The following is a 13,698-nucleotide window of genomic DNA, read 5'->3' as shown; positions in this document are numbered from 1 at the left end:
AATAAAATCAAGTTTTAAATGTCATTAGTGAAGAAAATAATGTTTTCCAACTACAATTTTCCAGTGTTTTCCATAATAGTAGAGCAGTTGACGACGGGTCGAGTACAGAACGACCGAACAGCCGACTTCGTCCTTAACGGACGCTGGTTAACATCCTCGTTTCACAGTAATTAAACAGCAAACAAAACTAAACAAACAACAATCTAGATCTAATACCAAATTAAACTCCACCCAGACCATCATCTATACATGCAGAAAAAAAAAAATAAAATAAAAAATAAAATCATAGGTCTCCCCAGCTAACAGGGAACGTTCTCAGAACGTTCTCTCAAAGTTCCAGTAACGGTAATAGAACGTTCGTGCAAAGTTATCTGGTCATTAAAAATGTTCTCTAGATGCTAGCACAAAAATATTATCCATTACGGAGCCCTGCACATGATATGCCAGAAAAAAAAGAAGGCTAAATCGTGCGCACATTTTAACAAATCGAGAACTAATTAGTAAATCGTGCGCACATTTTAGCAAATCGAGAACTAATTAGTAAATCGTGCGCACATTTTAGCAAATCGAGAACGAATTAGTAAATCGTGCGCACATTTTAGCAAATCGAGAACGAATTAGTAAATCATGTGCACATTTTAACAAATCGAGAACTAATTAGTAAATCGTGCGCACATTTTAGCAAATCGAGAACTAATTAGTAAATCGTGCGCACATTTTAGCAAATCGAGAACGAATTAGTAAATCGTGCGCACATTTTAGCAAATCGAGAACGAATTAGTAAATCATGTGCACATTTTAACAAATCGAGAACTAATTAGTAAATCGTGCACACATTTTAACAAATCGAGAACTAATTAGTAAATCGTGCGCACATTTTAGCAAATCGAGAACTAATTAGTAAATCGTGCGCACATTTTAGCAAATCGAGAACGAATTAGTAAATCGTGCGCACATTTTAGCAAATCGAGAACGAATTAGTAAATCATGTGCACATTTTAACAAATCGAGAACTAATTAGTAAATCGTGCACACATTTTAACAAATCGAGAACTAATTAGTAAATCGTGCGCACATTTTAGCAAATCGAGAACTAATTAGTAAATCGTGCGCACATTTTAGCAAATCGAGAACGAATTAGTAAATCGTGCGCACATTTTAGCAAATCGAGAACGAATTAGTAAATCGTGCGCACATTTTAGCAAATCGAGAACGAATTAGTAAATCGTGCGCACATTTTAGTAAATCGAGAACGAATTAGTAAATCGAGCGCACATTTTAGCAAATCGAGAACGAATTAGTAAATCGTGCGCACATTTTAGCAAATCGAGAACGAATTAGTAAATCGTGCGCACATTTTAGCAAATCGAGAACGAATTAGTAAATCGAGCGCACATTTTAGCAAATCGAGGGAAAGAATCGTGTGCACAACTTAATTTTTTCCCCCTGCATGTCATGTGCGGGGCTCCGTAATCCATAAATCGTTTTTGTAAGGTTTTTTTCTGATGAAACTTATAACGTTTTTTTTTTTTTTTAAATGTTACTACTTGTTACGGAACATTCCGAGAACATTCAAAAGTACGGAGCCCCGCATATGACATGCAGAAAAAAAAAAAAGTTAATCGTGCGCACAATCTACAAATTAGTTTCCACAATTTACTATTTCATTCCCTCGACATACTAAATCGTGTGCATGATTTATAAATCGAGGGAACAACTTCGTAATGCATAAGCACTATTTAGCATGCTAGCACGTTCCCATAATGTTTAAAGAATGGAATGTTCGCTTAACATTCGCATAACCGAGAAAAAGTTTTTAAAACATTTTGAAATAACGTTTTCGTAGCTCAAGCGTAATGTTCTCAGAACATATTTTTGTTAGCTGGGACATTTATGAAACAAAAATAGTTCCTGTCGTAAATCGTCAATGTTTTTAAAAACAAATCAAACTGAATGAGACCCAATGTATAAACTCTTTATCATCATATACTTCTATACCAATATAGATATTTATCAACTTTTGGTCCACGATACAAATATTGACTTGTGATTGGAGGGCAACCGATGTGAAATTAAAAATGACGGGTCAGCAAAGAACAAACACATTTCCGTCAGGACTTGTGTCTAAGACCGGCGGCGCCGGCGTGAGGTAGGGCGACAAGATACACACGTAACAAACACCTCGGCCAAATTCACACTTTCGCACACAAACGGGCCTTGACGTCGGATAGGGAGCGGAAACAGATGCGCGTTACAGCGCAAGCCAAACCACGATCCATGAATGTTCATGGCGATCTGAGTCGGATCACAAATCCAGCGTGACAGATGTCTACGCGAGATTATGAATATTCTCTGGCGGTGTGGTTTTCAGTACAAACGCAGTGTCGCTTCACCAGTTCAGACGAAATGAAAAGCTGTTGTTTGGGTTAAGGCACTAAGATGAACCCGAGGTACATAAAATCCCTGACATTCGCTCTGCAGAGAGGCAACGAAGGACAGCCGGTCGTCTCTCACTCTTGTGTTTTTGGTCCAATCGGTACAAAAAAACTAAAACTCCAAGACCCACAACACGGTTCGCACATGCAGCATATATGTACAATGACGAAAACTCCTCCTCTTCAAGCTACCGAACGACTAAATCTACAAACAGAAGGCAATTGGAAACACTCAGACTGCAAAGAAGGTGAAAAGGCAAGCTCATTACGTTCAGTACAAGTTGTCTAGCCTGCTTCGATTATAGCAGCACAGTTATACAGCGAGACTTTCCACTCCCTAACCAAACAGCAAGCAACATTTGGCCAATTACATGTTCTAAACAAAACTGTAAACAATGACCAGTACAGTAATAGAGAAGTGATAAATATGGACTAGGCAAATGGTATCGTTCCCTGGTGGAACTAGTGGCTTGGATTTGAGATTTCTATTAACATCAGGGCTTTAAACTTTACAATCAGCATCTCGTCGAATCCTCAAGCTGTGTGTCGGACAAAGCGTCGTGTTTTCCGATCCGAGGATAAGAATGGATGTCTCGCAGACAGAACTGAAAGAGATTGATGGGATGAGAGAGAAACAAAGGGATGGCGTAGACTTTCACACCGAGGCGTACGTGTTTCCCACGCTGCCGCAGTGGCGGATGGTGCTGGTTCCGGTCGAGCTGAGGATGTGCTCGGTGTGATTGCCGGCGGTCTGGGGCAAAGAGCTGAGCATGCTGGGCTGAACGACGCCCACCACCGCGCTGCTGCCGTCCTCCATGGCGCCCACCTGCAGCACCTGAATCACCTCGGTCTCCGCTTTCTCCCGCTTGGCCAGCGGCTCGTCCGACTCCTCGATCTCCTCGTCCAAATCGCTGTCCATCTCGCTCACCTCATCTATCGGACAGCAAGATGTTGGTTTTCAATTAACAGGCACAAAATCATTTCAAGAACCTTTACATTCGCTGTTCCTTGCTGGTGGAATGATCTTATCATCCCTATCCCTGACCATATCCAATAATCTCTTCAGCTTTCACCATTCCTTAAAGGGACAGTTCACCCAAAAATGAAAATTATCCCATGATTTACTCACCCTCAAGCCATCTTATATGTATCTGTCTATCTTTTGCAAATAAACACAATTGGAGTTACAGGGCTCAACGCTAAGGATTTTTTCTACTGGCCCAGTTGGGCCAGTGGTTCAAATTTTTAATTGCCCCACAACAACAACAAAAAAAAATGGGCCTATAAAATAAGCATAGTTATTGTTTTTGATGCATGTAACCTTAATATATAGGGTTATGACATCAAAAGCTACTATATTAACTCACTTAAATGTTAATTATTGTTAGACAAATAAACAGTAAGTGATAAAATAGTAACAAATAATCAAATTATGAGTAATAGCACAAATAAATACAACAGAACAAACATATATATGAAATAAATGGTGCTTTTCAAGTTTTTCATGAAGGTTTAAGCAGGAGATTTTCAGGTACAGAAATTGTAATCTAGTGTAGGACTATATAACTATAGATTAAATATTAAATAAAGATTTATTAAAGTTAATCAGTCAAGAGTAGTTACAGATGCATAAATAATGTTTTTAAAATGAAAACACACTTTAAACGTGAAATTAAACCCGCCAGTAGGTGGCAGCGAATCACTGTTAATGAGTGAGTCATTGAGATTCAACCGATTCATTCAAACGGCGGATTCATTCAGGAAGTGTTACTCAGAGACACAAAACAATGCTGGAACTATTCTAGTTGGCAAAATAAAGCGAAACAGACAATTTAGTGTCTAAAATGTAAGTCACTTGATATTGCAGGCCTCACTGAGCCATCGGATTTCATCAAAAATATCTTAATTTGTGTTCCGAAGATCAAGGAAGGTCTTACACATTACACATGATGGTGAGTAATAAATGACAGAATTTTCATTTTTGGGTGAACTAACCCTTTAATGAGGCTTGAGATTTTGAAGCCTAAAAAAGCACATCCATCCATCATAAAAATAATCCAAACGGCTCCAGAGGGTTAATAAAGGCCTTCTGAAGTGAAGCGATGCATTTTTTTGTAAGAAAACTATCCATATTTCAAACTTTATAAAACCTTATGATGGAGGAACACAAACAGAACAGACGAGAGCCCCCTACTGGTCTAAAGCGGCTGTGCTTGTTATTGTGGACTGTAATTACGTAGCGCTGTGTAATGAGGTCTCAGCTTGCAGTCCGAGCTTTGGCGGGCTTACCTTTGTCGATGTTGGCAGGTGACATGGTGTTCAGGTCCTGAAACTGCAGCGGCACAAAGAAGTGGCAATTAGAGAGAAAGACTGACTTCGCGGCTCTTTACGGCTCATGCTGAGCTATACAAACAGTACTGGGGCATTACCTCTCCCATAACTCCGATGGGCGTCTCTCCCGTGGCCTGGGCGACGCGGTGCTCCACCAGGTAGAACATGTACTCATCGTACAGCAGCCGGATCAAGTGGAAAGAGCCGAAACTTGCAGCGCTGCGAAGGGTCAAATCTCTGATGACCATAGAGCTGTAAGAGTCAAAACATGCAAGTTTAAAGCTCTGTTGACCCTTTGTTCTAATATATCATATTGTTCCGAAGATAAGACTATTTTTAGTATTGAAAGTATGGTAAATACTGGTAAAACGTACCAACGCACACAATTAAACAAAGTATTGAAACACAGTCTTGCCTGTAGAAGGACCACTTGAGCAGGAACTGGCGTGCAGCTTTGGGGAGGGAGGGTTTATCCTCGTACGGCTTGAGCACTTCAGTGACCACGTTGTCCAGCCAAGCAGCCCACTGTTCCAAGGAGCTCTGCTGCTGGAGGGTGGCCTTGAAGTCCTGCTCAAGGCGTTGAACTACGCCCTCTTCGCACTGGCACACCCATGAGGCCTGCTCCTGTACGTCATCAGCAAAGTCAGAACATCAGCACAGATGATAATGAGATTTAGGCAATACTGCGATTAAAATTTGCCTCATGTAAACATGGCGGAAAAGGCATCACATTTTTAGTTCATGTTGACAAAGTTGTGTGACATGAATATAATGCAGTGGTAAAAAACATGGGACATTTTTAGGCGTGTGCCAAAGAACTGGCAACACTGGAAGAGCTAACACACCTACTGTATGTGAGTTCATCATCAGTGCTGTGCATTTGGCCTGTGCGAATAATGGCGGTAAAATAACCACAAATCTCAGCTAATTTCATGTAAACCAGAGTGAAGATGTTTGCTCGTATCATCTTAGTCCATACACTAATTATTGCTATTATTGGTGCACATGTAAACAGTGTTGGGCACGTTACTTTAATTAGTTATAGTTACTAGTTACTTCTCACAAATAGTAACGGAGTTAGTAACTGAGTTACATCATTATAAAAGTAACTAATTACCAGGGAAAGTAACTATTGCGTTACTTTAAAAAAAAAAAAAAAAGTCAAATAACTTGAATGCCCCTAATATTAAATATAAGAATAAATTAATCATGATCCGACTCGTGACTCATGATCCGCTCTTGCTTATGAAATTTCTCTTCACTGTACAATACGTGTTGGTAGCCATTAAAGAAAATGTAGTTTCATATTTATGTTTAAATAGTCTTATGTTATGTTTTAAATTCCTTTACTTGATTATGAAAAGTGAAAAGCATGAGACAGAATACATCATAAGATACGCAATATATCGGGAGACATGGAGTGGGTCAGACATGATTTTAAACACTTCATTAAGTTTTGTTTTGTAGAAATCCTTTCTTTAAAGTGAATTTCGTTTTGTATCTTAATTTTAATCAATGTTTCATCAACCAATTGCATGGATTTAATAAATAAGAAGCAAATATAGCAGACAATATAATAATGGCAGGCGCCGGCGCGATCACTGGCGCGTGAACTGGAACGCGACTTATAGGCTAAATGAACCCAAACTCAGTGTATAGGCTGCTTGCCTCGCAGACATGAGAAATATATCTATAGAAAGCTTGAAATATCTAAAAACGAAAAGAAATAGGCTACTCTGATTATGTAGCCTAATCCGGATGAAATGTGCATTCTCTCTCTAGGCACGTCCAGTATGTGGAGATGACGAGAGTCAGTATGTCAGCTTCATCTTCACAGCGGACACTGATTCAGAAAACATTACTTTATTAATAAACAATTAAAATGTCTCCTTGCTGTTTTGGTCACATTCATAATTATTACTTTTGCCGGTTCTTTATGGCAAGCTTTATACGTGCGCTTGGGTGCTATATATTACGATCATTAGGTTTATTCTCTCCAGTATTTAAGAAATTAAATTAATATAAATGTGATTAGTCAACTAATGGCTTAAATGACTAGTCGACTAGAAAAACTTATTTCACATATTTTCGATCCAGCATGTCATAAAGGGTATTCTGGTTTGAGCTCGCGCTTCGCTCGCATGCTCACAGACACACACAGAGCATCGTTATTATCAATTTAAAATTATATTTGTGTATGACTAACCGCAGCACACACCAGAGAAAAAAACTTTGCAGGTCCTGTGGCTGAGAGAGAGCTTACTCGGATGAAAACTGCTTCAGTGAGCTCAATTATAGTAACGCGGCATTTTTTTTTTGCCAGTAACGGTAACGGCGTTGTAACGGGAGAAAAAGTAATTCGTTTGATTACTCGTTACTGAAAAAAGTAAAAAAAACGTTTATTTATAACGCCGTTATTCCCATCACTGCATGTAAACATAGTCAATTACCTCTTACAAAAGACTTGTTCAATGTTCAGAACTGTGGCACAAAAGGCCAAAATGATAGTTCACCAAAATATTAAAATTCTGTCACTTTTCTGCCTTCATGTTGTTCCAAACCTACAAGACTTTGGTTAAAGGATTAGTTCACTTTCAAATTAAAATTCCTTGTAATTTACTCACCCTCATGTCATCCAAGATGTTCATGTCTTTCTTTCTTCAGTCGGAAAGAATTGAAGGTTTTTGAGGAAATCATTCCAGGATTTTTCTCCATATAGTGGACTTCACTGGGGTTCAACGGGTTGAAGGTCCAAATGTCAGTTTCAGTGCAGCTTCAAAGAGCTCTACATGATCCCAGACGAGGAATAAGAGTCTAATCTAGAGAAATCATCGGACATTTTCTAAAAAAATAAACATTATATACTTTTTAACCACAAATGCTCGTCTTGCACTGCTCTGTGATGCTCCACGCATGACGTAATCATGTTGGAAAGGTCACGCGTGATGTAGGCGGAAGTACCGCGGTAGGGCGAAAAACTCATTTTCTCCTCCAACTTCAAAATCGTCTGACATCATTGTTTTACCTTTTTTTGTAAAGGCCGTTTGACTTTGACATTCGCTTTGTAAACACTGGATCGGTACTTCCACCTGCATCACACTTGACCTTTCCAACATGATTACGTCATGCGTGGAGCATCACAGAGCAGTGCAAGACGAGCATTTGTGGTTAAAAAGTATATAATTGTTTATTTTTTTAATAAAATGGTCGATGGTTTCTCTAGATAAGACTCTTATTCCTCATCTGGGATCATGTAGAGCTCTTTGAAGCTGCACTGAAACTGACATTTGGACCTTCAACCCGTTGAACCCCAGTGAAGTCCACTATATGGAGAAAAATCCTGGAATGTTTTCCTTCATTTCTTTTCCACTGAAGAAAGAAAGACATGAACATCTTAGATGACATGGAGGTGAGTAAATTATCAGGAAATTTTAATTCTGAACTGAACTAATCCTTTAATCTTCAAAACACAAATAAATGAAACCTGAGAGGTTTCTGTCCATAAATTGAAAGATTCAAAAAAGGTTATAAAGGCATCTTAAATCAAATCCATTTGAATTGAGCAGTTTAATCCAAGTCTTGTGAATCATTTTATATGATGAGCAGAATTAATTTAAGCTTCTTCTTTTTTTTAATCTAAACAATGATCGAGACACATGCATATATACACATGTATGTGCTTGAACAAATCTGTTCACCATCTAAAGTGATCGTATCTCTTCTTGGATAAAACCTTTATAACATTTTCGGATCTTTTAAAATTACCTTACCTTTCAATGGAAGGACAGAAACCTGTTTTCATTCAAAATATCTTCATTTGTGTTTCAAACCAAGGCTTTGGAATGACATGAGGGCGAGTTAATGACAGAATTTTCATTTTTGGGTGAACTATCCCTTTAAGCACGTGACGTACCTGCACATTGGCGAAGTCCACGCGGTTGAGGTCGCTGAGCATCTGGTTGATCTGTGAGGTGTTTTGCAGGACTGCACGTGCTGCCTGCGCCAGATGGTTCAGAGACGTGTATCTGCGGAGGGTCTGAGCGAAGGCACTAACAGCGGAAACCTGCGCAAGAGATTTCCACGTTCATTATCAACCGCTTTAGATTGCAGTAATGCAATAAAACAAAAACTCTTACCTTGGTCTGGATCATCCTCTGGGGAATGCTGCTCATGGCGTTGGTGAGCCAGCCCTCAAGGCTTTTGGCAAAATTACGGATGGCTTGAGTCAAGGCACCTGTCCAATGCAGAGAAAGAGATTTAGATTTACACCACAGCGGACCGGACGGATACGGGGCACTTAATGTTATCTGGACAACTAGACTCACTAGGAATGGGTCTCAGAACGTCAGGGATGAGGATCTCCACGAGGGCCTGATACATCAGGTGATCACAGGTGTTCATCCACTTCAGCACGTCCTCATTCCGGCAGAGCAGAATCAGTCTGGCCCGCGGCAGGCGGCCCTCGATCTCGCTCATACCGCTGCATCAACAACAATCACATTTCAGATATTGTGCGTTTAATCCGCTGAGCTTGAAGAAGCACTGTGGAGCTGATCAGAGTAACGCACCTGTTTTCTGTGATGGTGACGCCCTCTATGGAGTTGGATGGAGAATAGCGCCAGAAAGTCTGCCACAAGTTCTCGATTAGATTGAACTGAAGGTTCACCACTACGTCCAAAATAGCCTGAATGTGAAAATAATAAACAACAGCTTTAAACTGCAATTCAACAAGAATTGTGTTCCTTTTGTAATCAAAAATCATGTCTAATTATTTGAAATCATGAAACATACACTTTAACCCTAAAGACCTAGAGCATTTTTGGGGCTCTTGACTCACCTGCACTTTTCTCTGGTTTTCTAACCCATTCTAGCAGTCAGCATCAAGTATATCATTTTAAACAGGACAACTTGAAGTTTCAGTTTAGATCATTTAAAGTCCCAATTTTATTCAATGGATCAAATTTCCAGAATTTCAAAAAAATGCCAGCAAAAATCTGGTGTTTTTCACTGTAAACTCACACAAAACCTCCCGAAGTTTGGATTTTTTCTTTTAAAAAGTTATATTTGGATGTTTTAAACTTTCAAATGAAATTTTGTCTATATCTCTAAGCAAATTATAGCCATTTGTTACAATGTTACTCTAGATAAAACTACAATATTACTCTTTAGGGATAAACGGATGCACTTTATTTATTGATAATGTGTGTCCAAAAAAGACCAGGGAGTAAAATAAATTAAAAAAAATGTTATACAACAGAACACTAAAGCAAAAGTGACTTATTGGAGAAATATATTTTCAATCTGAACATGAATAAAAACAAATAGTGTTGCAAGTAATGAAAATTGCCTTGTGCAACAAAAATAAAAACACAAATAAACCAAATACACACAAAATGAGAGAGAAATATAAGTAGTTCAACTGAATTAATAATGTTAATGATCTTCACAAACTATAAAATAAGTATTTAGATAATATAACAACCAAACAGAGCAGTCCTGTGGCTGTACTCCTCACTGAACGCGTCACATGTGATTGCACCGATTCACTGCGTAGAGACACGTTTGAAAACATAAATTGCAATAACTTATCCGATGTCAAATTCATGCTTTCTAACATGAGTGTTCTCATTCAAATCTGTAATTTTTGTGTTTGTTTTCATACACTTACACAGCGCTTATTCATACTTCCAAAGAAACATGATGGTATCGTGGTTCAAACGTCCAAAACCTGTGTTTATTGGTTGAGATGCTGATGGTTTGAACCAATCTGGGCATAGGAGGCGGGACTAGGCATCAACAATCGTTCCTGTTTGGCTTAGAGGAATAAAAAATATGCATTGCCTTGACGAATCAATGCCGCAGATTTTGATGACGTATCACCGCAGAGCCTCTGAATGTCAGAGTGAGATAAATGCGATATCATTACGGTCAGTGTTGGGGAAAGTTACTTTTAAAAGTAATGCATTACAATATTGCGTTACTCCCTAAAAAAGTAACTAATTGCGTTACTTCGTTACTTTTTATGAAAATAATGCGTTACATTACTTTTGCCTTACTTTTTCTCACCGGGCTGGGCTTGCTTGTTTGTTTTTTAATAAAAACAAAAAAGTTATATTTTTGGCAAAAAGGCCCTTTTACACCAAAAGTGAAATCAATAAGCCTCAGGCTGAAGGAAATGCATATTTACACCTGTACAGTAGAGGGCGCAGCTCAAACAAACCTTTCAGCTGTGCTGCCATTCTGGATTAAAGAAAAATAGAATAGAGAAGAAAGAAGTTCTAGTTCTTATTTCTAAATCTAATCTAAAGTATTTTTTGATTATTAGTATGGCTGAATTAGGTATATTGAAGGTCAGCAGCAAAGACATTGGTTAATAATTGAGATTAAATACAAAGTATATTTGTGTAATTTAATATATTTTATTATTACAGGTTTGCTGAGATTGCATTTCACTGTTTTTATTCATTTTGAGGAATACTGAATGTTTTCGTGCAAGTGAAATGAGTAAATGCATGTTCACATTTAGTCTAAAACTACAATAATCATCATGCTTACACAGCGCACACAACACAGTCTGCACTTTATTTCTCTCGGTATGGGGACAGGAGATCTGTCAGTCAATAAATGTGAAAAGTAACTTGCGTTACTTATTTGAAAAAGTAACTCAGATATTTTGTTGTAAATTGAAAAAGTAATGCATTACTTTACTAGTTACTTGAAAAAGTAATCTGATTACGTAACTCAAGTTACTTGTAATGCGTTACCCCAACACTGATTATGGTACATTTTAAAGCATACAGATTGGATTAGCGGTTCAAAAGTTATTAAACATTTTAGAACGATAGTTCTTTTTGGTCGCCGGCGGCCGTCTAGGTTTTTGCATTTAGGTTTTATATTCTGGATTCTGTTTTATGTTTTTTTATTAAATTTTAATAATCAAAAAACATGTTTAATCAAATAATTAATTAAACAAATTAATAAAATTTTTACAATTATAAGGCCCTATGAAATGTTTTATTTTTTCAGAAATTCTGTGTTAAACTCTGGATTTATGATTTAATACAAATGTATTATCAAAAATGGTAATAAAATAAAACCATAACATTAACAATTTAATAATTTTATTATTACTTACTACTTAAATACTGTATATTCTACTGTACAATAACAATATATTTCACAGTTCAAGATAAACTGAACTTTTATTTTGGCCGGGTTGCAGTGAAGAGCTTCGAGTTTGTGTGTATCTGCTGAAGTTTCGGAACTTTTATTTTGGCGGGTTTTCTGCATGGCTGAAATCATAGGGCCCTACATGACAGACTGACCTCGCAGTGTTCTCTGTACAGCGTCTGAAGGGCTTTGACGTCCTCCAGGCCGACCCCTTCAACAGGCTCTCCGAGGTCAAGTTCAACAAACTCTGGCAGAGCTCTGGACCCGTCTGATGGGGCATACAGAGACATTCAGATAAGCTCTTCTAAAACATGAACGTGAGCTCACGCTCTCCAGTGATTTTTGCGTTGCGTTTACCCAAGAACTGCTGATGGTGCTGGCTCTGAGCGATGAAGGTCTGCTCCGCAGCGCTGGGCGTGTGCTGCCCCCCGCTGGAGAAGTTGTCCCCTGAAACACCGTCCATCTTCGGCACCGGCTTGAATCTAGAGACGGGAAACAAAAAGAGATGCTTAATGAGCTGCACAGGCGGTCACATGTGATGCAGATCTCTTCTGAAACACATTTTGCGCAGTTCTAGAGACGAGACTACCTCTGCTTCTGCTGGACGGGCTGCTGTCTCAGCGCCATGTACTGCATGTCCTCCTGCAACCGGTTCAGAGGAGAGTCCGGCTTCACGCGGATCCCGTAATAGTGATACTTCGAGTTCCCTCTAAAATTCAAGACGAGAAACACGAGATGAGACACAGCTGAGCGCGTGTCGATGACAGCAGAGGAGCGGGTGATTTTTACCGGGTTCCTAAGCGGCGGGTTCGCAACCCCATGAAGATGGAGCGGATGAGCTTCCCGAAGGACGCGGCGTTGACGGGGTCCAGTTTCTGCTCCTGACAGTGGCGCAGGTAGTGATTGTAGAGGGTGGAGCGGGGCAGACTCACACCCTCGGCCGTCTCGTAATTATCCAGCAGCCATTGCAGCTGTGAAGAACACGGCTAAATGCGTCAGTTTACATTACTTTAATAAAACTTGAGCATCTTGTGTTCTATGGAAGAAAGAAAGCCACAGATTTGGAATGACATGAACTATCCTTGTATTTTTAATCGGTGCATGACCTATAACCTCAGAGCAAATCATTGAACATCTTGTCCTGTGCAATATTTAACATAATAAATGCTGAAAGTCCATACAAATATGAAATTTACAATAAAATAAAACTTGCATAATCTAATAAATACAGTGCCATTTAAAGAGTCTGAGTTTATCTTTTTCAAATTTAAGTGTCATTGATCATGTGACTCTTTTAAACAGCACAGTATAAAGGCCTGTTCACACCAAGAATGATAACAATCACCTGATAAATCTCCACTATATGATATTATCATGATTTTTAAGTCACGCTACGATGTCATTGTGATTTTTAAACGTGTTGTGATGTGTGGAGTATTGCAATAAAATATATTGCATTATTTTGCCTTCTGCATCTAATAAGATAAAGTTCTCAATGTTAATTTTCCATCTTCATATCCATCTCTTTCGTCCCTTCCTTATTCAATATTTTAAATAGAAATTACAGTTGCACACTCAATTTAATGCATTTATTTTTATAATACATAATAAAAAACAACCTAATGAACAATTTAAAGCTGACAATATTCACTCCTTTTCAGTTATGTACAATTACGTAATTATTTGCATTGTTGTTTTAGGAAGATGCATAAATTTGCAATTAATAGATACTTAAAAGTGTACAACTTGGATGCTAGATGGT

General features: G+C 38.5%; 1 protein-coding gene across 2 annotated transcripts in view; it reads right to left on the bottom strand.

Moving 5' to 3' along the window:
- Positions 1–3,004: 3,004 nt before the first annotated feature.
- The window catches only part of rfx3 (regulatory factor X, 3 (influences HLA class II expression)), a 30,880-nt gene continuing 20,186 nt past the window's right edge, over positions 3,005–13,698 (bottom strand). For both annotated transcript variants that reach the window (XM_048181369.1, XM_048181366.1), the window contains 12 exons: positions 12,726–12,907; positions 12,526–12,645; positions 12,294–12,418; positions 12,092–12,204; positions 9,335–9,450; positions 9,092–9,246; positions 8,903–9,000; positions 8,680–8,829; positions 5,182–5,390; positions 4,865–5,018; positions 4,725–4,767; positions 3,005–3,368 (listed from right to left, as the gene is read on the bottom strand). In XM_048181369.1, coding sequence (XP_048037326.1) covers positions 3,091–3,368; positions 4,725–4,767; positions 4,865–5,018; positions 5,182–5,390; positions 8,680–8,829; positions 8,903–9,000; positions 9,092–9,246; positions 9,335–9,450; positions 12,092–12,204; positions 12,294–12,418; positions 12,526–12,645; positions 12,726–12,907 — 1,743 coding nt within the window. In that variant the 3' untranslated portion in view covers positions 3,005–3,090. The remainder of the gene's footprint in view (positions 3,369–4,724; positions 4,768–4,864; positions 5,019–5,181; positions 5,391–8,679; positions 8,830–8,902; positions 9,001–9,091; positions 9,247–9,334; positions 9,451–12,091; positions 12,205–12,293; positions 12,419–12,525; positions 12,646–12,725; positions 12,908–13,698) is intronic.

The sequence above is a fragment of the Megalobrama amblycephala genome, linkage group LG2, assembly GCF_018812025.1.
Source record: "Megalobrama amblycephala isolate DHTTF-2021 linkage group LG2, ASM1881202v1, whole genome shotgun sequence".
Taxonomy (NCBI): domain Eukaryota; kingdom Metazoa; phylum Chordata; class Actinopteri; order Cypriniformes; family Xenocyprididae; genus Megalobrama; species Megalobrama amblycephala.
The sequence above is the reverse complement of the archived record's forward strand: the minus strand, read 5'-3'. Positions and strand labels throughout refer to the sequence as shown.